The sequence below is a fragment of the Ciconia boyciana genome, chromosome 1 (assembly GCF_034638445.1).
Source record: "Ciconia boyciana chromosome 1, ASM3463844v1, whole genome shotgun sequence".
NCBI lineage: Eukaryota > Metazoa > Chordata > Aves > Ciconiiformes > Ciconiidae > Ciconia > Ciconia boyciana.
This window is the reverse complement of record NC_132934.1, coordinates 90,891,184-90,917,085: the sequence shown is the minus strand read 5'-3', so window position 1 is coordinate 90,917,085 and position 25,902 is coordinate 90,891,184. Positions and strand designations below refer to the sequence as shown.

Genomic DNA, 25,902 nt, shown 5'->3' with positions numbered 1-25,902 from the left:
GGAGGGTGAAAAAGGAGGAGGAATTGTGTGGCTTTCAGATGAACTGGCTGGTTAATTCCTCTGGGGTTAAAAGGAGAAAGATCAGGAACAGCAGAAATGAGCATGGGGAAAGGACTTCCAGGAATTACTACAACAATAACAGGGATCAGGACAAAGAAGGTTTAAAGAACGAATCTGAAAAACAGTTTGAAGCCTGAGCATGATTTTAACACCTTAGTTTGACCAAACTATCTTGAACCATCTCCATCTATTCCTGAAAAATAAACATGATAGGGCATCTCTTGTCACAGAGGACATTTCTTGTTTCAACCTTCCTTGCTTCCAGCTCTCCTCCTAACACCTAGCTCCCACCACAACTGGAAGAGAACCCACCTGAGCATATTTTCAGCAGGCATTGGAGACCATTACTCAGCACAGCCCAAGGGAGCACTGAATCAATCTTCTTATCGCACATTGTGTGATTGGATCATTCTTCTTGCCTTTGACACCAGTCCTCCAACCCATGTATGGAGTTGATTGAATCCCAAGCATATCTGAAACCACAAAGAAAAAAGGCATGGAGAAACCTCAGGAAACTATCTAGCTTGTCCCTTGCTATGAGGTAAGATGAACTAGAACTAAACCACACCTGGCAAATGGCCACCTAATATGCTCTTAAAAAGCTTTCCAGTGATGGAGTCTCTACACTCTCCCCAGGCAATCCATTTTGGTCCTTCACTACCATGGCCATTTTATTTCTAGCCTGAATCTTCCTTGCTGCAATTTAAGCCCATTATTTCTCTCCCTATCCACCATGGAGGAGAAGAACAGTTTATTGTCTTTTTCCTTGCAGCAGCCTTTTATATACTGGAAGACTGTTACCACCTTCCCCCTTCAGCCTTCTTTTCTGTAGGCTAATTAACCCAAATTCACTCAATCTTTTTTCATAGGTCATATTTGTCAGAACACTGATTACTCTCATTACTGTCCTCTGGACTCTCTGTTCAGGCTCATGCTTTCTTTAAGAGTAGTGCTGGGGGGAAAAAAAAAAAATTAAAAAAGGCATACCCACATACTTCTGCAAATGGGTGTCTGGGTTCACCGCATTTCTACTGATCCTAAGTCAGCACCATGTTTTCACTGGATTATTTTCTCTTGATTTATCTTCTATTACTCTTTTGTTGCTTCCCAAAGATGTTCACAATAATCCTTGCCTCTTCACAATGCAATAGCCTGTACTGTCTGCATAGGCCCTGCTCCTTGTAGCACAAAGGTGGGATTCTCCATGACTTTACAGTGCCACATATGGGACAGTAGATGAAACAAGGGTTTGCCAGCCCAAGCTTAAATAATGGCAAAGCAGCCCTAGAAGATTGCAGTGTCTGAATGTGTGTCCTATTATTCAGAAATTTGTTTTATCACCAGGTAAGATTTAAGGATAAAAGAATATGTTCACTTAAAAACATAGATTTGCAATAATGAAAGTGAGTCGTAAAAAGATAGAAAAATGTTATTCAGGTCATACTTAACCTAAGAATTCTCTGTTGTGGTTTCAGAGTGGTTTTCTCCAGTCCCTATCCCTCTAGATGAATCAGAATTGGAAGCAAAATGTTTGCAAGATGGGCAGTTCCAGGAAAGTTGCTTTGCTATGCACTGTTTATACCAAAATAGAGTACTATCATTATTGTAAGTCCTCTTTTTTTGACATTTGAAACATGCCACAAAATTAATAGAATTCAACAGTAATTGTTCTAAAGTCAAATGCCTTGTAATACTTTAAAATTTTTATGCATTTGGAAATGTCTTCATAGTCAAATCCAGGCCATTTATTTCCTGAAATATCAACATTACTAAAAGCAAAGATGAAGAGTATGAGGCAATGCACCTTTGCTCTTGCTGTCTCTGTTTCTATTTCTGCTGCTACCATATGTTGCTGTTATGCAACACACTGGATTAGTTAACCCCCCATGAGGCATCTGGAGCAGGCCAGGGAGGAGATGTGGCAAGTGAGCCACAGTGGGTAGCTGAAGGGGTGGAAGGGTGAGCAGGGAGCAGTAACTGAAGTGGGACATGGAGACAACTATGGGCAGCGATTGTAAGGGAAGGAAGGTTGAGATTCATCTTTGATAATATTGTGAGAAACAGAGGAGCAGCACAAACCAGTATCCATACAATGCAGTTTACTCCCTGTAGAGACTTGTAATGAAGTGCCACACCATATGTGTTACTGATCTCCACCACATTCACAGGCAACCTGCTCCCATAGCTTTCCTTCACATGATCGCTGTGTGCAGCATGTATCTCCTCCCAGCTGGACTCAGCTTAGAAGCTTTCAGTGCATTTGGGGGAAAAGACCAAAAGCAAGATGGGCTTTGCAAATAGCTGTTCATTGCACCACTTGAGAGTGCTCGCAGAAGTGCTGTCCAGGGTTTCCAACACAGAATAGGAACATTTTCAGTTTCATTCTGGGTCATCATTTTCTGACTTACCTTGGATTCAGTGTTGGCTCCCTTCCTTGGATTCAGTGTTGGTTGAGCTTCAGAAGTCAGCTCCACTTCCAGCTTTGCCAAAGCGAAGCCAGTTCCTGCTGCTGCAAAGGAGTGGCATGGAGCAGTTTCTGTTGCCTGTGTCAGGTAGAAGCATTGAACTGGTCCTACTCCATACTACTTGCCAGGGAAAACAGGCACTCAAGGCTCCTCATGAGCATGTGGATATATGGGTAGGAGCCAGCCAAAGGGAGCCTGCAGTAGGAGAGGACATGCACAAGAAGGGGCAAGCTGGTCTTAAAATGGGGCAATGCAGTGTGGAACAGCTTCTAGAGGATAGTTAGGAACATCTCCACATGAACCTGAAAGCATATTCACTCAAGGTGTAGTTACTGTTTTCCCAGGAGGACTTGTTAGTATTAGCACCATGTAAAATGCTATGGAATAGAGGCATAAAGGCATGCTGTGCCTAGCTGCGAGGCACTTCCAGGCAGATGAACATTTAGCGCCACGAATATATAAATACCCTTGTTATATAACAAGGTTTGAGTTATGTTTCTTACAGCCTTGTTGAAAATCGATCACAGCTCAGTCTCTCAGTGAATATCATTGCAGAAGCGAAATGACTCTCTCAAACGGCTGCCAAATCTTCCCATGCATAAGCCCTAGTATTCACCCTTTTTGTCCTCAGTTACTGCAGTCAGCAAGGAGGGCTGATTTCAAGCCTTAACTTCTGCTCTGAAGAGCCCAGGAGCACTGCTGGAATCCAACAGTCCTTTCCCAAGCACAAGCCCTTTACCAGGCTCCCTCTGTGGCAGGTGACATTAACACTTCTCCATATAGTTGTTCAGAAAGGAATGTTTTTTTCACAGACTATTCATTGACATATAGCTCCCACAGCTAATCCTAAAGTGCTTTCTAACACCATAAACTGTACACGTTATAGAGATTAGAGCTGAACAAATATTTCACTATAAATCATTTATTCAATAAGTTTCATATGGGTTTTTTCCTATTTGTGAACTGTCTGCAAACTGAAAGCCAAATTCCCAAATTCATTCATTAGTCAAAATTGCCCATGAATTTCTCCTGCAGATAGTTTTTGCCCTGCAGGCCATTCATGGACAGTTTGTTATGAATTGCCTCAATTCACTGCTTGGTTGGTTTAGCTGCAGCAGTCATGTGGACGTGCCTCTGTTCTGAATGAAAATTCACTTTCAAATATGAACCAATATTCACACTGAATGTCTCCTTCTGTTCACTCGGCCCTGGTAGGAATCAGCCTATTCAGTCTAAACTGGGTGGGTTAAGCTGTCCACATCAGCACAATGGGCTGGAAAAGGAACAAAGCGATGCCCAGTTGAAATTGTTCTGTATAAAGGCAGGATGGGAATACTCCGCTGGACAGTTGTGAAGTGTCAGAGTTGATGTCGTCACTCTTCCCTGAAGGGTGACCACCAGACATAATTGGGAAGATGGCTACATCTACAGTGCAGCATCTCCTTGTGTAGCGCCAGGATATCTGTTCTACTGTTACCCAGGAAAGATGGATGCTTTCTCCTTACCCAGTATTCCCATAATGAAGTAACATGGGTGAGTTCTGAGTCACAGCCAGACCTAGCTCCCTCTTGCCAACCTGCTTGCCAGTGGGTTAATCCATTCAGCATGTTTCAAGGGTGTTTGTAAGCATCCTTCGCCTCTCTAGAGAAGAAAGTAGATGAAGTAGAACATAATGCGTTGTAAACACCAGTTTGAAGTTTGAGTTACCATTCAACAAGCCTGCAGGCTTCTCTCGTCCTGTTATCTGTCTCCAGCAGATGTTCTTCACATCAGATCACTGTGTTGCAGTCCCTGCTGCTGCCAGTATTGCCAAATCCAGCTGCTACTCACACAGGGGCTCTGAACAGCCACCGAGCTGCACCTGCTGGTCCTGCTTCTGCACGTCAGGGCAGCAACACCCTGAAAATCTCAGGTAGGTAGCAAGAGGGGCTATGTGTGTCTCTCAGCACCACTGGTGTGCCCTTAGGAAGATACTTCACAGGCTGATGCAACATTGCTTATTGTAAGGTTTCTTTTCTTATTTCTGAGGCTTGAATTGCTCTGCGTAGCTTTTTGATGACAGAGAAGAAAATCCAAAGGCCTTCTCAGTTGAGATTTCAGCTAAATACATTGGCAGCTAGGAGAGAATAGTAAATGTCCCCAGCTGGAGAAAATGTTGACTTTATGTTGAGAAACTCAAAGCCAAAAGAAACCAAACAAGGTGGTGGGGAGAGGGAGGAAAAGGAAAAAAATACCCAAACCCAGTAAACAACTGCCAATCCTGAAAGCTTTTCATTTTGAGATGAAAAATATTTATAGTCCTTCCCATGAAAAGAAGACATTTGCTGTGAAAATATTTCAGGGAAATTTCATATGAACTTTTTACCATCTTTCTTTTTTTGCCAGACAGTTTTGAAGGAGGTCCAGTACAGGCTGAATAATAGTTATACATTTCTCCAAGCTGCCATTTGAGAGGTATTTGTATTCTTTGTCCAAGAAAAGCCCCGTTACAGAGCTTTCAGAATGTATACAAGATAACACCACCTTCTCTAGACCTGTTGTTACCTTGAGCTTTGACCATGAAACATGCTGAGCCTCTGTCTACACTGCTGCCATTACCCTCTCCAACACCTTTTTCTCAAAACACCTCCAAGCCCTTTCTTCACCAGGCCTCTTTCCCCTTTGCAGCATTTTGCCCTCAGCTTGACAACTCATCTTCCACCCACTTCTCTGCTCCTGTTTCTTCACTCAGCTTTCTAATAGCACCTTTGCTGAAGCCTCTTGAGTAGTCACTCTCACACCTCTTCCGAAAGGGTCCCATGACCAAAGATGCAGCCCTGACCCCTTCTGTGAAGCTGTTTTTGCCATTCTCCAAATCTCTCCCTGCATAAGATTTGGTTTCCCAAGGTCCTCTCACAAATGCCTGCAAGCAAATCCAGCATTCCTCTGCTCCTCCAAACACACACACATTACAGAACAGGAAACTACAAAGGCACACATGAAATGGGCCTGCTCATTCATCTTACTGTCAGTCTTCTTGCATCCTTCAGGAGAGCAGACTCCTTGGAACAACCGCCATGGCCTTCTTCTGTCTTTAAAAGTTCCTACCACTTTTATCATTATAAGAAACTAACAAACAAAAAAACTATAAAGGAAAAAAAAAGCAGTACTTCATCTAGGATGGAGATGAAACCCCCTTTTGGTTTGCAGCAGCAGCTGTTAAACAGTGAACGGCAAAGCTGCATCGCAGCAGGGAAGAATGAGAGGGAAAAGCCTGTAGCAGGTTAGAACTACTTTGGTAGGAATTTATGGAGGTGAAATAATTTACCTTTCTAACTGAAAAATTTAATCAAATTTCATGTTTTTAACTTGCTGCGACACCTTGAGGGGGGTCATAGCTGTGAGTCTTGTCAAAAACAAACAAACCAAACTAATCTGCAAACAAAACACATGTCATTTTTTAATAACTTGGAAGAAATTGTGCACTTACTCAAAATCACACTGCTTCCCTGAGTGTATTGCCTGCTGCCACCCCAGCCTTGTAGCAGCTCAGCACAGCCCCTCACCCAGGCAGGCTCTTCTTCCTACGAAAGTGGGAGGGCGATGGATCCCAGCCTGAAGTGCATCTGCCACTCAGTCTCCTTCACCCCTTCCCAGGAAACCTAGAGGATTTTTCCTCTCCAACATTGGCCTTGGAAGACATGAAGGTTGCACCCAAGGTTGTATGAATGAAGGGTGCCAGGTCCTTCCTACGCAGCAAATGAATGATTACAAAGCTGTATTGCTGGCAACTCTCTTGATTTTATTTTTCCCCTCCCTCCCTTTCCTTTGGAGTTATGTAAAACGGTAAGAGTAGGGAGAGATTTAGCTTAAATTAGGTTTACAAATAGCCCAGTGAATAGGGAAATGAGATGCATATGCTGCATGTTAAAGTGTCACCGCCACGCAGCCCGATGCGACTGGGATTTGGAAAGAAGCCGGGTCCTGAAGATTAGGTGCAAAAGACTGTCAGTCAGGAGCGTGCTGGAAGGTTTCTGGGAGCGCAGCTGCCGAAGCGCTTGATGCTGCTGCCCCCCGACGGTCCCTGCCAGCAAGCTGCCTGCATGCAGCCCCGGCTCCGGCGGCTCCAGCCGGGCTGGCACGCCGCGCTGCTGGGCTGCGGCGGGGCTCCAGCCCCGGCGCCGGTGGCCGAGTGTCACAGCAGCCAGGCCAGGGGGACCGGGGGCGTGCAGAGGTGACCCTGAAAGAAATCGTCATTTTCAAAGGTTTTAAGTGCGGTCACGGTCTGGAGGAAAAGAAGTCTATTAAAAATGACGACTCGGTGCTCTCTATTTATTCCCTGTCACTGAGATTTATTTTCCGTCCAAAGTTTTTCTTTCTTTCTTTCTTTCTTTTTTTTTCCCCCAGCCCCAAGCTGCAGGCTCCATCTGGCAGCTGAACATCAAGCTCTGGTTTTGATACCTTGCAATAAAGGTCCACGTTGCTAGTTGAAGCTGCTGTCTTGGCAGCCCCAGAGACCAAAGCCCTCTGTCCACAGGGTAGCCACATAGTATAGTCTGTCCACATAGTATCGTGGCTAGCCTCTCCCAAACACTGACTCCTGCCAGGTCACTTCACACTCTTTGTCTAGCACCAACACTCTGTACCAGCCCACATGGGCAACTAGTCTCCACAGCCTGCCTGACCTCCTTGCTAAGCCTGCTGGCAGGGGAGGCCAGGAACAGGGGCATTACTCCTTTTATTTAGTATCCTTGATGAATGACAGGCGACATGAAGGCTGTTTATATCTCCATTTACAACTTTCTGGAGGAGGGGTGGGGAAATTTGGATGTAGATTCTGTCATCATTTGGGACATCAGGGGTTGTTATCAGCATTAATGAAGAAGCTCTGCACCTTGGAAGCAGGGCAAATGCCAAGAGATAAGCAGCTGCCTATTACATGGGGCAACATGTTCACTGTGAGATGTGCTGCTGTCACCACTGATGTACAGAGGAGTGGACAAGACTAAGTTGTTCTCTCTTAAGAGATGGTAGAACAAAGTCATGGGGTGCTGGTGAAATCATTGGACTCACCATCTTTACAACCTGCCAGCCAGCCTCTTGAGTTCCCTCAGAGACTCACACTGGGGCTAACTGGGCCTCACCACACAACTGGGAAAATCAGGAGAGATGGAGGTAATTGGGAGGAGGCAGAAGAGGGATGAACAGAGGAAGGAAGGGTGAGGGAAAGCCCACAGAGTTGAAAGTCAGAGAGTGAGGAAAAGGAAACTGGATGAGAGGCTTCGGCCTCATGGACTGGGAGGACAGGACTGAGGCGTGTAGGGGACAGGGAAAAGAAAGGGGGAGGGAGTGGAAGAGAAGGAATGGCAGAGTCCACAGAGAGGGAACAGATCTGGCAGCAGTAGAGGAGGCAAAGCAGAGGGGGACACACAAGAGAAAAGTCCTCTCTGAGGGAAACACCAAGGGAGGGAATAGGTCAGAGAGGATTATGGATGGGAGAGGGGATGAGATGGAGAAAGTCAGAGGGGGCCTAGGTCTGAGAGCAGGAGGCTGTGGGAGTAGCACACTGTGCCTTTGGGACTTGGCTTGAAAAGACAGCTGCCCTGGGGATGAGGCATATGGGGAAGGACAGCACAGAGGAAGATGCAGCTGCCCCTGTTGGTGGTGTGGCTGTCACTGTGCGAAGGAACTGTGTTCACTGTGAAGGCTCTCAACAACTTCTCCACAAACAGCTGTTTTCACCAGCTCACCTCCAAGCACACTCCCTGATCACAAGTAACCAGCGTGCTGGGAAGCTGTTAATGCTGCAGCCGTCCTGTCAGGAGCAGCCCGGGCAACAAAGCTGATGCTTCTACCTGGTATGCTGAAAGAAAGCTGAACCACCACACAGAGCAGCATTGACAAGGTCCTGACACCAATTTACAGAGTGGAGCAGCATTTGCGCCACTCCACAGAGCAGCAATGCTCCTTCAGTCAGCAGGCCAAGTCTTAAAATCCCACCTGCTGCTCCCCAGACCTAGTGGATGGTCCCTATTTCAAGGCCACACAACATGGCAACCAAAGCTCCTCATTTCCTACAAGGAGCACCAGACACATGAAATCCATAGCTCCGTCTTTTTCTCCAATTAGCAAAAAAGGTTTGTCTTTCCATCCAGGTCTGAGGAGGGCTCTGGGGTTAGCTGGGAGCCTGCAGCTCCCAGACATAGCTGGGAGTGATAAGAGTGCTAGCCAGGTGTATGCTAACCACAGCTCTGCCTGTGGAGGTAATACACGGCTCTCCTGTGCTTAGGGAACACCCCCGGAACTGAGTTTGCTTGATGCTAAGTAAAACCAGCCCCCCATGGCTTTCCTGTCCACTGGACGAAGCCACCAGGTTTGCCAAAGGTGACTGGAACTGAATTGAATCCCTTCTTGCATCTCTTAAGAGCTACTTTGAGTGTGGCTGGTCATCTACCTCAAAGAGCTGCAACCCGACAGAGAAGAGTGAAGGAACTAGGCAGTCTTGAAAACACAGGTTAGCACTAAGGAAAATCCTAGTCTCTGCTTACAAGTAAACTAATGAGAAGTACAGAGATCTGTATATTCCTAGCATACCCTCTCTGCAGCATCTGGCAATGTTAACACCCAGGGCTGGCAATGTGCATATGAAAAAAATATGTAGATTATCCTTAAAAAATAAAACTCTTATAAGGCAGTCAGTCAGAACCAATATTGGAAGCATTCCTTTTTATCCCTGTGCCTAGTAAGACTGTGGACTCTCTGAGCAGAGATCTTAAAGAGCAAGTTAACCATCTTTCAGCAAGGGATTAAAGATAGTTGAACCTCTTAGGTTGGACCCTGTGGGGGCTGTGTGCACATGTGTGCACGTGCATGCATGTGTGTAGATTAAATGTTTTGTTTTAAAGTCATTCTCAAGCCTGTTCTTTACAATTATATCAGTTTTCCAGGCGGGGAACAAAATTTTCAGAGAGACTAAAGCCAACATTTTCACTCTCAGGCTCCTATGTTCAGATTAACCAACAGGTCTGTCTCTAACACGCACTCCAAGTGTCCAGCTGTGGACCCCCAGGATGGGTGTCTGCATCCCTGCTTACCTCAGGTCATGCAGCAAGTCAATGACAAGCTGAGAGTGAAACCCAGGTCTGACTAGTACCCCAGCAGCACGTTTGCTGGATCACAAGCGTCCAAGGTATTTGTCTTCATTTAATGTGCTTTTTTTATATCCTCTTGAGTAATTTCCTTCCCTTAAAGGTTATAAATCACATACCTACAAAGTAAAGAATTATTTAGAGAACACTTATATTTAAGCTCAAAAAGGACTTTGAATTTAATTCTCTAGTGGCTGAGATGTGACTGGCTGGTGAATATAACTTGGCTTCACTATATGAAGATGTTTTATGGCTTCAATATCAGCTGGCCAGCAAACCAGTGTTCAGTACACTGGGGTGCTACTGTGGGTGAATGCCCTTGCTGCAAGTTAACTTAATACTGCCTTCATTCATTTCACCTAAATCGAAGTACACTGTTCTCAGCTCCAAATGCACACACACACACACATCAGGCTTTGCCCCAAGTTAACTCAATCAGTTTAACAGCTCCATTTCATTGCATGCCACTCTCAGATGGAGTCAAGGTAACAGGGTTTCTCTTTACTTCTCTAAGTCACACCACATTTTCATTTTGTCCCTGATCCTATTGCTGATAAAGACTGGGGAGGAAACGCAGGAGTGGAACCATTGCCAGGGACTTCAATAGCATTGACAGTAGCAAGTATTAACGGTAATCTGTTAGTATGAAAAGGGATACTCTTCCTGCTTATTAGGTATAGCTTAGCAGCAGAAACACCACCAGAAGCTTTAAATGAACACAAAAAGGACCTAAAAGAAATTAATACGTTGGGAAGAACCATAGTGACCATGACCTGGCACCTGTTCTCTCCCACTACTAACTCTCCCACCACTACGCACCTGTGTAGCAGTTGCATTTGTGTGAAGACTGTTCCCTTCCCTCTGTGCTTCATTCTAACAAGCAACGGATTTGCAACAGCTCTGAATAAGACAAGTCTAATGCTCAGACTTAAGTTTATGAGAAATGAAATATGATGCAAAGATGCATGGCCATTACATCTACAAGACAGACAGTCACTAATAAATTCCAAAAACCTTTGTAAAAGAAAACAAAACAAAAATCTACAGCCCAAGAATCCTTTGTGCCCAACAAAAATAATTTAAAACTGGCAGAGACTGATTTGATCAATTTTAATGCAGACCTTGAACTCCATGCTCAGAAATATGACACAGCCGTCAGGCTCTGCAGCTCCCTCCCAGCCAGTGGACAAGGAACTTTGTGTCAGTTGAAAGAAAGGTTAGACCTACTGTGTATCTGGTGTGTGCTGGGGAGAGATGGGGGCACAATGTTTATATAAAAGCCCAGCTGAAAGGCTACCAGAAAAGCCCCATGGGCTGTACGTTCTTGACTTGACTGACAAGAATAGAAATGAGGGCATGACACGCAAATCCTGATTATAAGCTGTGTTTCAAAAGCAAACAGTATTTGTTGAGTAGCTGGTCTTAGAACTGTGGTTTGGACCATTTCATAGACCAGTTTTTGGTAAACACAGATCTGGAACCAAGCTCTGATTTCTAATATCCCAGGAGCCCACTGCCTGGGGCTGGAGATGGTTCTGTATGAAGTGAAAAGCTCTGGAGTCTTGGTCACATCCAAAATCTATTAGCGTCATGTTTCCTATTTCCCACCCACATGTAGCTGAAAAGAAAATCAAACTTGGGAGGTTTGCATATAATCACCTTGCCTTTTGAACCAAAGCCTCACCAGAGTTGCCTGAGCACGTACTTTGCTTTCATATCTGAACGCTAATTCTAGATGTCCTTGATGTTGCAACTAATCTGGGCCCATTACTGGGTGTGGACATGGGTGCTGGTTTCACAAGGTCACTGAAGCCTTGGATCCCCAGAGCTGACTGGCAGGCACATAAGACTTAGTTTGCAGTGGCTCTTCCGCTGGGTGCTCTCCTAAGCTCTGAAGCATTGCTCCGGTATGGAGGAGATAGATAGAAAACTCAGCCAGGCAGCTCCTCTCAACCTCAACAGCAGGGCAGAAGGACAAATTTAAGTCAGTTGTGAGCCCATAAGAAGAAGTCAGTTGCACTGGTAGTTACAGTTAAATAAGGAAGCAGCAGCTCTTTACACTATTTGTGGGCCGTCTGATCCCCAGCCTTGCACACGCACCAGGCCATTCCCCATGCCTTTGAATCACAGACCATCATAACAAGAGGAGGAGCTGGAAAGCTAAAGGCAGGCCATGGTGAAAACCATTTGCTTCTGGGACACAGGCAAAGCACTCAAGCTTCCCAAACCACAGCATAGCAGACACCACAGCACTGAGGGCAGATCCTAAGTAACAATCATAGGAGAAAAGAAGGAAGAGGTGTTCATACTCAAGGCACAGAGCACTTTATTCTGTGCAGGACCACAAGGAAAAGAAACCAACCTACAAGCTAGTAAGGAGGTGAAGCCTGGTGCAGACAAGCTGAACAAGTGGACAACAGGAGCCGACGTAGTTCTTCATCCCTCCAGAGGATGTCATTGTAGAGCCACCTAAAAAGGCGAGCTTTGTGACCCAAATCTGGAGAGTGAATAAATACCTAGTTTTCAGCCGCTCTTCGGACAAGAGCCCCAGACCTCCCTATTTACTTTTCCAGAAGTAACCAACTTTCCCTAGGCCAGCGTGCAACTTGTGGAAGGACAGGAGGAGCAGCAAAACCCATCGTGATTTGAGAGATGTGCAACAGGTTAGCCTGAAAAACAAGGATGCATGCTCTAGGCGACTGGGCTGAGCAAAGGCATGGGGGCTTTACAGTCATGCCTGCTTTCAACCTTTTTTGGTGCATGAGCATGGATGGGTGTGTGGAGAATGCACATTCACACACAAGGAAGACAAGCAAAGATAACTGCGAACATGGAGTCTGTGTTCAAGGATAGCAGGAACAGACTGTGTTCTGCAGCCATTGAGCAAGTGCACCCAGGAAAGAGCTGGGGGAGGGGGTGGTCTAAGTGCTTGTTCACCCATTTCTGTGGTTTGTCTCACAAAAAGGTAGTCTTTGGTTTTGTGCATATTTGTCCCAGCAGCAAACCACAGTCAAAAGGAAGAAGCACTAATGATGTTCATGGCACACCTCTGTAATAGTTTCTAGCCCTAATGATGCATCTTAATTTTGAGAGTCAATGCCACTCTGGCTTCTCTGCTGAGCTAATTCGAGCTTCTGCTGCCTTTGGTCCTTCATGTGGGACACAGGGGCATACATGCCTTCACCACAAGCCTCACTCTAAGAAGACAGAAGATGGTCATGAGTGGAAATGCTGTATCAGTGATGCAGAGCACTAAAAAAAGAGTCTCAAGGCTACTGTGCAATCTTAGAAACTGCCACAGCTTAAAGTACTGCTTCTGCAACCCAAATCATGCACCTTTTCCTCATCTCGAATGTCCACATGGACAATGTTCTGGTGATTGCTATACTCAGCTTGCCAAAGTGCCTTGAGATCCTTCAAGAAAAATAACTACCTGAGAGAAATTCTGCAGTTATTGATAGTATCCAGGAAGCTGGAAGACAGGCTCTGTAGCTCAGCCCCTGTACCAAACAGTGGGTTTAAATACAAGCGAGCTAAACAACAGAGTCTCTGGGCTTTCCTGTATCAGGCCCCTTAGCCAATGTTTCTCTGTGCGCATGCACCACACCAGTTTTCCCATTAGAGCATATCAACTGGAAGTAAGTCATCATCCTTTTCCAAGTATGATTTAATAAGTCCAAATCCAGGGGATGACCCAGACTACATCCAGTGCTAAAGAATCACTTGCCAGCCAGCCATGCAAGCTGTCTTAATCTCCTCTCTTTGCTGCTATTTGTTTTGGGAGTTTGGTTTTGTTTGTTTGTTTTTTACATGGATAGATTAAATTTCCTGCCAACCCACTTTCTCATTCAACCATATTACAGAGGAAGTGGGGGGAAGGAGGAAATCAGGAACCAAGCAGAAAATGGCATTAGAAGGCTTAGTAAGAGTCTGATCCTTAGCCATGTGCACCATCCCATTCCTACACATCAGCAGTGCTCTCTAAAGCAAGGGAGCCTCAACCACAGGGAAAGAAAAAGTGTAGGTGACCTAATGAAACCTTTCTCTGCACTGCCCACCAGCTGGCAATGAGAGCTCTGGGCTAGTACGAGGCTTAGGAAATGTCTTGTGTGTGCCCCCTCTTGCTTAGGAGATCACAGATCTGGTAATTCTCAGTAACATACTCCCAGCACTTACAACATGCAGAGGCAAACATGGAAAAAAGCAGGCTGAAAAAAGAGCCATAGCTTTTCATTCTCCTTGCTTTCAAGGCTTGCTTTGTCCCTGATGTTCACCTACTCCCCACCCGAGGAGAGACATAGCTCACTGACACTGAATTCCCTTTCTCAACACCTATATTTCTGATCCTCATCAGCACGTCTTGCCTTACTCACAAGAGAAGAGCTGTAACAAGGGCATGGTGGGGGACCCCCTGTTCATCTGGCATCAGGACAGCAAGCTGCAGGCAGGATGGCCAGCAGCACTTGGAAAAAGCACAGAGAGAAGGGCAACTCAGTCATCAAGATACCTCACAACAGCACTGCTCCAGGCCTCCCTTTAACAGAGGCCATATGAGTTAATAGGAGGGCTTGTTGGATTTGCGCTGAAGTCAACATGTGAAAGGGATCTGCTTCCTCAGTTTTCCCTGCTCTCTGTCTTAGAAATGTTCAAGACCCTCTTAACAGAATCTGCCAAACCATTTTGGGTGCACTTGGTGTTGGCACACATATACACAGACTCATCCACTTGCTCACAAACCAGCAGTGCCATGGCTCGGAAGATCCCAATTAGAGTGCAGACAGAGAAAGGCACTTACGTGCCTGAAGTAGATGAAGCTGGGATGCAAAATGTTGCTTCTGAGAGAAATCCAGTAACCTGCAAAAACTTACCAATGTGTTTGATGAAACCAGAAATTTATCATGAAAATTCCCCCCAATATCTTTCCTTTTGGGGGGGAGATAAAAAAATTTCAGTTTAATTTCCTCTGCCCAGTACCAAATTGATCACCCAGCTACCTCAGTCCTGGGTGTCAGCTGAGGCTACCCTGATTTGAGGTACTCTTCATGAGGACCTAAACCACAACATAAGGAGGATTGATCTCCTGAGCATCCCAGGTCCTCATGGGGAAGCCAGGAAGTCTTGGACAGGACACCATCTGGTAGACTGGCTTCCACTGGAAACTCATCTGTGTTCTGGCAAGGGTTTGTTGAAGTGCATGCGTCTGGGTAATTTTATTTTTTTTAGTTCAGATGAATCAGCAGATCCAAGTCCAAAAGCTGTGTAAGTTAAAAAAACTTCTGGCAGTCTACAGACCAGATTTCCCAAATGTTTTAAATTGAGGTCTCATCTACACCAGCCTCTAAAAAGATGTCCGCTTCTAAAGTGTAAAGCATCCTCTCATGGTTATTTCTCTGTCTCAGCACTCAAACGTACAGTTAATCCTTGTGCTAGAACAAGTTTCCTTCTGATATTCTTTCGTAGAAGGTGATATAACCGATAGGTACTGACATTTAAAGTAACATCTGTGGCAGCCACTGTGGTGGTCAATCCCTACTACACAGCTGGGGTTGAAGGCTGTCAGCAAACTCATGCATTTCAATAGTGACTTCCACTTACAGCTGTAATGGCTTGAACCTTTGTTTGCTTTGTAATGATCAATAGTCACTCTAGAGCACTATCAAAACCTCTAACTGGTATTATTTTTTGCTAGATATTTGTATTGTAGCAATGCCTCAGTAGGTACAATTTACAGGCTAAAACTCCAGCACACTAGGTGCTACACAAACCTAGTAAACTATCCTATATCTTAGGAAATTCTGCTCTAGATCAATAGACAGAGACATGCAGAAGAATGACGTAAGGGGAAAGCCAGTGGCAAGGAATGGATAGTATAGCAGAATACTGACAGGGCTATCATGGGAATAAAATGCAAAGATGCTATTAAGGTCACATCAAGGTTGCACAATCAAAAGATGAAAAATGCAAACATTAAGATTCCTACAGCGACTTTCCAAAAATGGCAATGCAGTGATCTCATTTACTGTAAGGCCTATAGCTGAAAACACATTTATAGGAGTATTTTAAACTAGGTGTTGAAAAATACCATGCAATGAGAACACGATGCATATGCAGCAGGGCTGAATTACCACTGCTGTTGGATCTATAGGTTTCTGGTTTTAATAATAATTCTCAGAATATCTGGGGGATTTTAGAGAAGAAACAGGGAAAATGAAACACAGAGAGAAAAATGCAAAATCTTTGGCAAAACATCAGGTTGCCCTAACTAATAATAACCTTCTGCTAGCAGCTGTTGATACGGACTGTGTGCTTCCCAGTCCCCTTATGCCCCGGAAGCATGAATGCTCAGACACTGAAATTTCCCATGCTCTATCTATGGGGATCATCACTTTTGTTAACTTCCCGACAGTTTCCCCCATCAAACTTATTCAGATTCCCAAGAAAGTCAGTGAGGACCTTCCTGGTGACTGCCTTAGATTTTGGATGTGGCTTGAACATGCCATGTTTCAGACTGGAAAACCCACATATGAGCAAAGTTAGGCAATTTAAAAAAAAAAAACATTTTCCCACATCACTCAAAAGCAGCAAAGGATCTCCCACACCAAACGACAGAAAATAAAACTCACTTTTGTCTAGAGAAGTCAAAGCCTTGCAAGCCTGGGAAATCGTACCTTCAAGGGCAATGTGTAAGAGACTATTATGAATGAGAAAAACAAGGCTATAGTACCAGGCTTCACTACCAAACTGGCTGGCATAATAACATGTAGGTCTTGGTTGCGTGGTCACTGCTTACTGCCTGTCATACCAAGGATGTGTATTAACAACCAAATTCATTGTAGTTACAGAATGGGGGGGGAGGGGGGAGAGAAGGAGCAGCAGGCAGTAAGAAGTCCTTTTTTTATATGAATAAAGTTTTATTGAATTTTAGACAATTAGAAAGAACAAAGAAAGAGGAGCAAACAGTCTCATGGAGGGTAGGAACCAGAAGAGCTTTCCCAGTAGAGGAGGGGAACTGCTGAGGGCAGTGTTCCTGTAAATGTTGCACAGGGGCTGTTATAAAAGCAGAGAGAACGTGTCTGGGCTTTTCTTTGATATTTTTTTTTCCCCTCCCACATTAGGGTTTCTAAAGCCACTCTTCTTCCCCCTGTCAATCCTACCACCCAGCAGCAAAGTGAGCAGACAAGCAGAAAAGACTGCTCTGGTGAAATGTGTGTACACACACACAGAGCAACTACCTGCCTGCGCTGCCGTGGGGGTTTGCACCCATTCTGGATGGATTTGTGTAGGAGGGGGAAGGCAGGGAGGTTGGATTTTTTTTTTCTCTTTTTTCTTTTCTTTTCTTTTCTTTTCTTTTCTTTTTTCCTTTCTTTCCTTTTTTTCTTTTCTTTTCTCTTTTCTTTTCTTTTCTTTTCTTTTCTTTTCTTTTCTTTTCTTTTCTTTTCTTTTCTTTTCTTTCTTTTCTTTTCTTTTTCTTTTCTTTTCAAGAAGGCACAAAATCTCAGCCAAGCTTCAAACCTAGTGCTGCCTGGGAACCTCCCCAAAAGCCAGTCCATCCATGTGGGAACCCAGCCCTCACCTCTCCCCCTCTTCCTCAGAGTCTGTGCTTGCATTTGAAAGGTACCGCTCAGGCAGAAGGCCCTGCCCAAAGTTTGTGCACTGTTAGGGAAAGTAAAGCCGTGATGGGACAAGGGAAGTGGGGATGACGAAGAGTCTGTTGGCTTAAACAGACCTTTTTTTCCAATGAGAGAGCTATGGAAAGTCACCTGTGACTCCCCACATTGCTTTTCCAAGAGCAGATCTGGGAGGCCTGTGGTGCTTTTGGAGGTTACCACTGCCTTTACATGTGCAAGGGTTGGTGTTATGCAGGAGGGCCTGGCCACTTTGAGCCAGTGCTCTCTAAGAGGGTAAGTCCCAGCCCTCAGTCCAGCCCTCCAAATGGCACCAGGTTCCTTCAGTGGTTTCAACTCTTGGCTTTGATTGATTAAGGCTATTTAGTTGCAATAGAAAAAGGATAGGTGCCAGTCACAACCACCTCCCTGGCTGCGAGGAGATGGCAGAGCCACTGGCAGATGCCACCAGTACCTGGCCCGCCGACATTGCGGGAAGCAGGGAAGGCAGAGAGATAGCACATGGGCTTGCACAGGGTTACCCCCTCCATTAAGCCCCTGCTTTCACTCTTTCTGAGGAAAGAGATTTGGAAATGAATCCTGCCAACCTCAGCATCTGGGAAGTCTGTGCATGTGGGAGAGCAGGAATGAAAACTGATGTGTCCGTGTGAGGGCCCCAAGCACAACACGTGCCCTGCCATGCCGGCCGGCCCTGGATAGCCGCATAAGGAAAACCCATCATGCAAACACCAAAGCTGTGGGGTTTGAAGCCACTTTCCCCGAACCAGAGCAGCCGATGCTGCCTGCTCCTCTGGCATGCCACCCTGCTCCTCTCTGCCTCCTGAATAACCCCAGCAACACCCCAAAAAAAAAAGACACGAGCCCTATAGCAGCAGCAGCAGCAGTGATGCACCCTCGCCCTGCATGGAGCATCTCAGGGAAAAACACTGAGACTGCTGCATCCTCCAGAGCCACGAACAGGGCTCTGGCAGCACCCCAAGCTAGTGCAGGAAAAATACCCAGTCTGAGGAGGACCTGTGTGTGTCTGGTGTGCGTGCTGGGGTGGGGGAAGAACTGCAACAAATAAAGACAAATGCTCTCCGGTCTGTGCCCTTGCCCAGCCACCCCCTTGGCCAGGCTGATGGCTGTGCCTCCAGACTGCCCCTCCAGCCTGGCCCATGCCTCCTCACACCCAGCCCCGGCGCACCGCCCTCCCTCGCCTGGCAGTGGGGCCAGGGCCACGGGGAGGGGGCCAGGACCGCCATGTCGAGGCATACCCTGCCTCAGCACCCCTCCCTGCTCAGCCCTCCCTGCTCCAATGCAGGCTGTCATCCTCTTGGAAATAAAACAGCAACAACAACGGAAAAAAAAAATATATATATATCTCTCCCCAAACCTCCCTGAAAGACCCAAATGGATGGAATCGACCCTCAACAAAACCAATGGGAAACAAAAGCAAAAGTCCCCCCCGAGGTCAGGGCCAGGTGCACATCCCAGCCAGGGCCCAGCAGCTGGGAGTGCGTCCTGACCTCCCTGCTCCCCCGGCCTTGGCACATCTGCGGCGTCCACCGGCATGAGGAGCCCCGACAGCCGGGGGGGGGATGCGGCACGGCGAGGGCTGTCCCACCGGCTGGCAGCAGCCTCGGAAGGGGAGGGCAGGGGGGAGAGGCGCATGTGTGTCCCCCCGCCGCCTCGCCACCTTTCAGGAAGGAGTAGGGTCTCTTCGCCCCACCGGCTATGAGAGGCCCCTTGCTTGGCTCTTGGCCACCAGCATGGCCCTACACAAGGGAGCCGGCCCGGCTCTGGGCGGGCACCATGACAGGGACAGCCCCGATCCGCTCCAGTGTGGCCTGGCTGACAGCATAGGAGCGGGTGTGCGGTGGCCGCGGCTTCCTGCTGACTGAACCGTTGCTCCGGATCACCTCCTGAGGGGACGGTGCTGTGCTGGCCGTCACCACCAGCGTCTTAGGGGGAGCTGGGGATGGGTGGCCGCCATTAGCATAGACGGGGCGGGTGCTCGTGCTCCCCGAGCGGGAGAAGGGGGGCTGGTGGGCGTCATTGCTGTTGCTGAAGCGGGTGAAGGAGTCTGTGGCGTGGTTGGCTTTGGGGTCGTTCCAGTAGCGGCTGTTGTAGGTGTTGGAGGAGGTGAGGGTGTCGTTCTCCGACGAGGACGCGTCGGCGTGGAATGTCTTTGCGGCAGAGGAGCATTTGGGCGGCAGGTCGTCCTCCCTGGGAAAGAGAGGGTGTGAGGGCATATGGAGGATGCTTCACCACTTGCCCAACACCCACCCCCCGCCACACCCTGCTGGGGTCAACACCATCAATTCAAGGTGAAGGACAGCACCAACGTGAACCAGCATTGCTCCTTGGCCTGTTTGCTCATCCCTCTTTGCAGGACCCACCTCTGTGCATGTTAATTGCTCTGTGTGCCTGCCGCTGAGGCAAACAACCCATGCTCATGTGTCTAGGGGGGCAAAACCAGTGGTTGTCACAGCCACTGGTACTACGCAGGCAGTCAGTATGACTGTACCTGTACAACCAATGAAGCTGATCCTCAGGGGAGCTGCAGGAAGCTACCAGAGGGAAAGAGTGTGGCTGTAACACCAGAGAAGATTACAGTTGTATCTCCAGAGCTTTTCAGCCATCACTGTCTGGTATTGTGCACCCCACCACATGCAGAGTCACTCTCCTGTGGAGCTAACAATGTCAAACCAAAGCTCTCAATAAAGGTAATACTGAAAACAAAATCTGTCGTTACCATTCTTCATTTGCTCCCTCCTTTTTCTGGACTGATATGGACATCTCCTGGCCCAGGGGAACACACTCAGGATTAGCAAGAGTGAGATTTCTGATTGCCTTCCTACCAGCTGCTGCTTTTGCTGGGCGATCAGAGCTCCCGTGCCACCAGCTTTCCGTGGCCCTTACCTTATCTCATTGGGAATCTCCTCCTCCTCTTCTTCTTTGTGTTTATTTTTCCAGTAAAACAGTGCCACGGCCACCAACACAATGCAAACAACAAGCACGATGGCACCTGTGGCCACCGCTCCTGCAATCAGGCCAATGCTCCGGGGGTGGGCTGTGGGGACAATTGAACAGAGAAAGGAGAAGAAATCAGGGCTGGGCTGTAGCCACCCATGAGCATTTGAAGTTACCAGCTTGGGAGGGGGGAAAAGCAACGTCCCCATTCCAGGGCACAATGATCTTCCAATAGAGAAGCACACGGTGGCTCACAGCAAACATGGTTACACACTTTACTGTCACAAGAGAGAAGCAGGTGGCCAAGCCTCCCTTGGCAAAACACTTACGTGCAATGACTTGCAGGTCCAGAAGGCAAGTGCTGGTTCCAATGGCATTTGAAGCCACACATTGGTACAGACCTGAGGACACAGTGCTGATATTTCGGAGAGTGACAGTGCCCTGGACTTGGTCTAGTCAGAGAGAAAAGAAGGATTTAAGTCCCTCCCCCCCCTAAGGAAAAACATGAAAAGGCAAAGCCAGCAAATAGAGAATTTTGGTGTGAGACTCTTAAGAGAGAAATAAATTAGGAAATAACCTTGAGATGGAGGCATTGTGTGCGCACACACACACACACACACACAAGATTAGGTCTTAAAGAGCTTACACTAGATGTTTCTTTTTCTTCTTATAGATGAATTTCTGCAAATGAAAGCTTGGGACTATCATCAGCATTGTGTGAGAAAAGGGAAGAAAGAAGAGATGTGCAATTACCTATACCCAGATCTACCTGCTAAATTCAATCCTGCCTTGCAGAACCCCTGCTCTTCCATCCCTGGGCTCTCCACCCCCTGCTTTGCCAATTTTCCTCATTCGTGAATTATGTAAAACTTAAATGCTTGTGTATTCTTAAAATACAAGATAAAGGGCAAAGGTACAGCTATCACTACTTAGGCAGGACACCTATGCTAAGAAATCTTATGGATGGGACTTGGGGCTGGGCAATACCCAGTCTGATCAGAGCCTTGCTCTTACACACATCTGAAAGGCAGCTCTGGCAGTAACTTATTGGAGAACAGTGACCTCAGTGTGAGACGCTGGCATTATTTTCCTGGGATGATTCTGCCTCCCTTCTCCCAGTTTCCAATCTATGAGCCTTTCATTTGGTTTAAAATGCAGGTGAGTCAGCAGCTGAAGTCTCCAGCCACATGCCAACATCTGGCAACCATGTTCTCTCTCCCATTTGACCAGGCCCTTGTTCCTCAATGGGGAACATGTTTCTGTACCAAAAAACCATGAAAATTTAAGTGACCACTGGAGGGTACCTAGTCCACCATGGGCTCTAGGAATCTTCGTTCCAATAAAGTGACCATGCAAACGATGGCAGACACTCAATGAGCCATGCCACCCTCTGGTGGCTCAGACAAAGGAAAGCCCAGGCTGTCACCTGGGAAATAAGAGGATAATCAACAGAACGAGCACCTTGTGTGGCAGTTGGGGGCAACTTGGGAACATTGTCCAGTTTCTCCCAGAGGTATGTTGGCCGGGGGATGCCTTCTTCCGAGCTGCAGGTCAGTGTGATATCGCTGCCCACGTCCAGGGACCCCTGGATTCTGCAAAGTGGGGCAGAAGGAGGAACTGCGAGAGAAGAGGGGAAAGTGACAGCAGATCAGGAAATATGACCAAAAGCAGGCTCTTTCTGGACACGCGCTGCTGGGGAAAGCAAGGACACTGGCATGAGCTGACAAGGGGACAAGAAGGAGGCAGCAGACAAAAACTCATTAAGGTTTGGGAGGTGACAATGCACGAAGATTCCTGACCCACCAGCCCATCAAGGTTACAGACTACTGCTGACTTTCACAGGACCCATTACTCTTAGATCCCTCTCTAGAGAAAAAGAAGGTGATCATTTCTGTGTTTGAGACAGCAAGGGTGGTGAGAGCTAACAGAGCTGCAGACAGAATTTGCTGTGGTTGGGTTTTGCTTTCATATCCCTATAATGGCACACACTCTGGAGTATTTAGCATCCTAGTACTAATTGCTTTCATGAAAAGGAAACAAAGATCTAAAGTCATTCTCTTCTCCTGTTGCTATGCACAAAACTCTTATGGTCCCTTCAGCTCTCCAGGATGCCCTCATACTTTATTCATTCTTCTTTGCAACTCCACATCACAATGCTGCCAGAAAAGCTTTCTCTCCAGCATATTTGTAAAACTCCATTATATGCTACCTGCATATGAAGGCTATGTGCCATACAAATTCCCACAATACCCACAAGGCAGCCCATCCCTCACCACAGGATGTCCGAGGGCTCCAATGCATACGCTACCATATTGCTCTGCTATAACGCACTATCATGCACAGAGGATCCCCTTGTCCCTGTTCCCCCCCCTCTCCCCCATAATCCCAATAAACACACCCAAGACAGTAAGTCCAATGACTCCAATATTCCTGACGCCTCGGTCGGGAAGATTGTTGACCAAACACTGGTATGTGCCAGTATCCGATAGCTGAGTGTTGTTGATGAAGATGGAGGCACTGGTGGTTGGCATTGTCACAGCAAACCCCACTCGCCCATAGAACTGGGGTGCACCACCAAAGATCTGACCCCCTTGGTAGAGAATAACCTGGAAAAGAAAGGAAGTCTCAAACAACACTCTTCAGGAGCTGAGCAAGGAGGAAGAACAGCAAGCAAAACATGGACTTCCAAAGCCGAAAGGACCTGTTCCTAAAGCATCTCTAAATAACCAGACCTCAATATACAGTTGTCCCAGGCAGACCCATCCTAGCAGAGGTGTTTTTTCTGAAAGAGGAACACACTCTGTACCCTGGTTAATGTCAATAAAAATGTTCACAGAGGTAACAGACCAGATAGATACTCAAGTCTTCTGGTATAGCTGGATTGGCAAAACCAGCCTGCTTCATATAATAGTCGTTACCCATCTGGACAGGATCAATGTAGAGAGGCAGAGACTCTCTGCAGGTCAGTACTTTTCTGGAAAGCATGCATCCAGTGGACAGTATCATTTTGAGTCTCAGCAGTAAGATCCTGCCATGATTTGACACTGCTTACCAAAGATCATTGGGATGAACTGAATGACAGGCAATGCAACCCTTGAATCTGCACAGCCTCTACCAATCGGACAGCTTATATAACAGTCTGTACTCAGACCAAGTCCCTGAGGAGCAACTACTCTTCAGTGCAGGTTCTCGTAAGTGAATACCACATGTGGTAGGGGCAGTGTGACCCAAGACAGATGCATTTCAGAGCATTGGCATTCTTCTGCTGTCAGAGTATGTGGGCAAAAACCAGGCCAGCAGATGTCAGGTTATGATTCTTGTGCTCACCACAAGAGACTCTTATTGCTAATGTTCATAAGAATGGACTTGCATAAGCAACAGTCAGTGAAAAAGTAAGAGGGGAAGTAAAAGGGGAGATGAGTGAACGAGAGGCTATGTGTTCTGGCACATTTTACATAGATTTCACAGGTTTAAGCCTGCAGCTGCTCCCAGATCCTTCAAATCCCATATCTGGTGCACCAAAATCTGGATTACATCTCCTGTGCTCTTTTGAACACACAAACCACCAGAGATCCAGGGCAGCCATACTGTATCACATACACCTGCCCCAACTGCACATCCAGCCAAGGCAGCCAAGGACCCAATGTGCATCAGTTAATAAAGCATTGAAGAAATCAGATTCATGTAAGATCCAGAGGGCATGTTCAGCAATGAAGTGAACGTTCTGGGACAACCAGACTCAGCATTGTAAAGGGACTACATCCAGATCAGTGTGAAAAGGTTGAGGAAAAGGAAAGCCCCAAAGAAATGCATGTTCCAGTAAGAAAGGACCTACCTGTTGAGGCTGGTTGGCGTTAGAAAGAGGAATGACCATCCAGATGACATTAAGGTTAGTGAGAGCGGCGTTAGTGGTGAAGGTGCAGGGCAAAACTGCTGTCTGGCCTCGGGCAACCTGGATACTCCCTGAACTGACTGACACCTCCAGAGGACACACCAGACCTGGAAAGAGAAGGACACCCAGTTTAAGCATTCAGGAGAAGGACACCCAGTTCAAGCATTGCAGGTGGCCCCATACACATGCAGGTCATGACAGCAGCATCCTGATTTTACACAACTGTCCCTTATTAATTACTTTAGGCTAAAAAGAATTATATTCCTGTCTCAACAGATCAGGCTGCTGTCATGCAGACATTTTTCACAGGCAAATGCAGATAGGCGGCCCTTTTAAGTGAGACCACTCTAGTTTCAGAGCCTCTGAAAACAACAGGTTTTGTTTTGGCGACAGGGAAAGAGCCAGAAGAGCAGCCAAGCTGTGTCTAAGAGATAATGAAATATGTTTTCAAACCCGTCAATCTTAATGATACCCAACATCACTGAAACAGAAAAGAAAACTGCATTCTAAAAGTCTTCACCAAGTGGTAAGAAGGGAGAATGTGTATCATTAAAGAAGAAACACAGCTCTCCCCCGACTTCTACCCCTCATAAAGTCCAGCATGAGCAGAAACATTTTAGTGCTATTTTTAATTTAAAGGGTTAAAAATCTAAATCTTTTCCAGTCCAAGTATTTCTATCTAGCTGGTGAAAAATGATGACTGATATTGGAGGATCTCATAAAATCTCATTTATTTTCCAGCATTTCCACCATTCACTTCTTTGCATTCCACACAGGCTGGATAGGGCTCAAAGCCTGATAAGCCCCAGCTTCCCAGCACAGCAGCTCAAGGCTGCAGTTTTTAGATTGCGAGTCACACAGGGAAATATCTCCGTTTCTACTGCCAAAATCTTGTCAAAGGAAACTAACCAAGGAGTCACCACCACCATTTTGAGTAGCACTAAAATTCTTTAAACCATTTTTCCCCAGAAAATCAAAACATTGACTACAAAAAACATCTCTCTATATGACAGCTCACTATCTTCTTGTTCAAAGCATGTGGGAGGCTGCTGGAGAAGGCAAGAAGTTTTCAAGATCCAAGGCAATATCAGAATATTGCTAGCACCCAGGTGTAGTCTGTGAACTGCCCAATTCTCTTGCTGACTCCAGGAAGGGCTGCCAGCAAAGTTTCTGTTTTCTGCCAAGAGACACTGGTTTGCTGAAGGTGAAATGCTCCATGAGAATAGGTTTCTATCTGAACTACGAAGAAATCAAACAGGCTAATTTCTGAGAAAAAGATGAGTGGTCTCCCATACGCTTGTCTGCTGAGATCCTTCCTAGCCTACCTAACGGAGAGATGGGGTGCTCAGAGCCTGGAAGCGCTGAGCTTCAGATGCTACAGATTCAAAGTTTCTAGCACCTGAACAGCCTGTGATGAGTTCCTGGGTTTGGACTGACTGCTCTGGAGCTGCAATACCCCAGCTTGCAAATCCTCAGCAACCTCCTATGGACTTCCGTTCCCTCCTCCATATCTCCCATCTCCAAAGCCCCAGGTAGTTCGGGGAGGCTCAGAAGTACTTCAGAACAGAGCCAGACAAAATGCCATTTTAATCTCTCCAAGTGAAATTCATGAGTTTCTTACTTTGCAGAAAAAAACCCAAGTCTGCCTTACAGGCTTGGAACATATTTAAAAATACGGAACATTTTGGAAATTCCTAGGGAAACAGTTCATCTCTGGTGCTAACATCTCAGAGAATTAGGTGCCTGGATGAGGAACAGCTGATGAAAGCTTAATCCAT

At 46.5% G+C, this 25,902-nt stretch overlaps 1 protein-coding gene across 4 annotated transcripts; it reads right to left on the bottom strand.

Annotated features, from left to right (window-relative positions):
- Positions 1-19,034: 19,034 nt before the first annotated feature.
- Positions 19,035-24,182, bottom strand: IGSF11 (immunoglobulin superfamily member 11). Of its 4 annotated transcripts, none has more exons than XM_072851219.1 (6): positions 24,068-24,182; positions 22,631-22,838; positions 21,694-21,849; positions 20,561-20,684; positions 20,182-20,247; positions 19,035-19,485 (listed from the first exon to the last, which is right to left on the bottom strand). In XM_072851219.1, the coding sequence occupies exons 1-6, from the start codon at positions 24,104-24,106 to the stop codon at positions 19,035-19,037; spliced, it is 1,044 nt and encodes a 347-aa protein (XP_072707320.1). In that variant the 5' UTR covers positions 24,107-24,182. The 4 variants fall into 4 exon arrangements, with proteins under 4 accessions (XP_072707320.1, XP_072707325.1, XP_072707303.1 ...); XM_072851224.1 differs by having other exon boundaries at positions 20,633-20,684; XM_072851202.1 differs by having other exon boundaries at positions 20,182-20,332; positions 20,562-20,684; positions 24,068-24,157.
- Positions 24,183-25,902: the final 1,720 nt, after the last annotated feature.

Coding starts and splice junctions, on each gene's coding strand:
- IGSF11 (XM_072851202.1), bottom strand. CDS start 24,106: ATGGTCATTCCTCTTTCTAACGCCAACCAGCCTCAACAG. Junction 20,333..20,561: donor GGACCTGCAAGTCATTGCAC/GTAAGTGTTTTG, acceptor TTGTCCCCACAG/CCCACCCCCGGAGCATTGGC. Junction 19,486..20,181: donor GAGATTCCCAATGAGATAAG/GTAAGGGCCACG, acceptor TCTCTTTCCCAG/GGAGGACGACCTGCCGCCCA.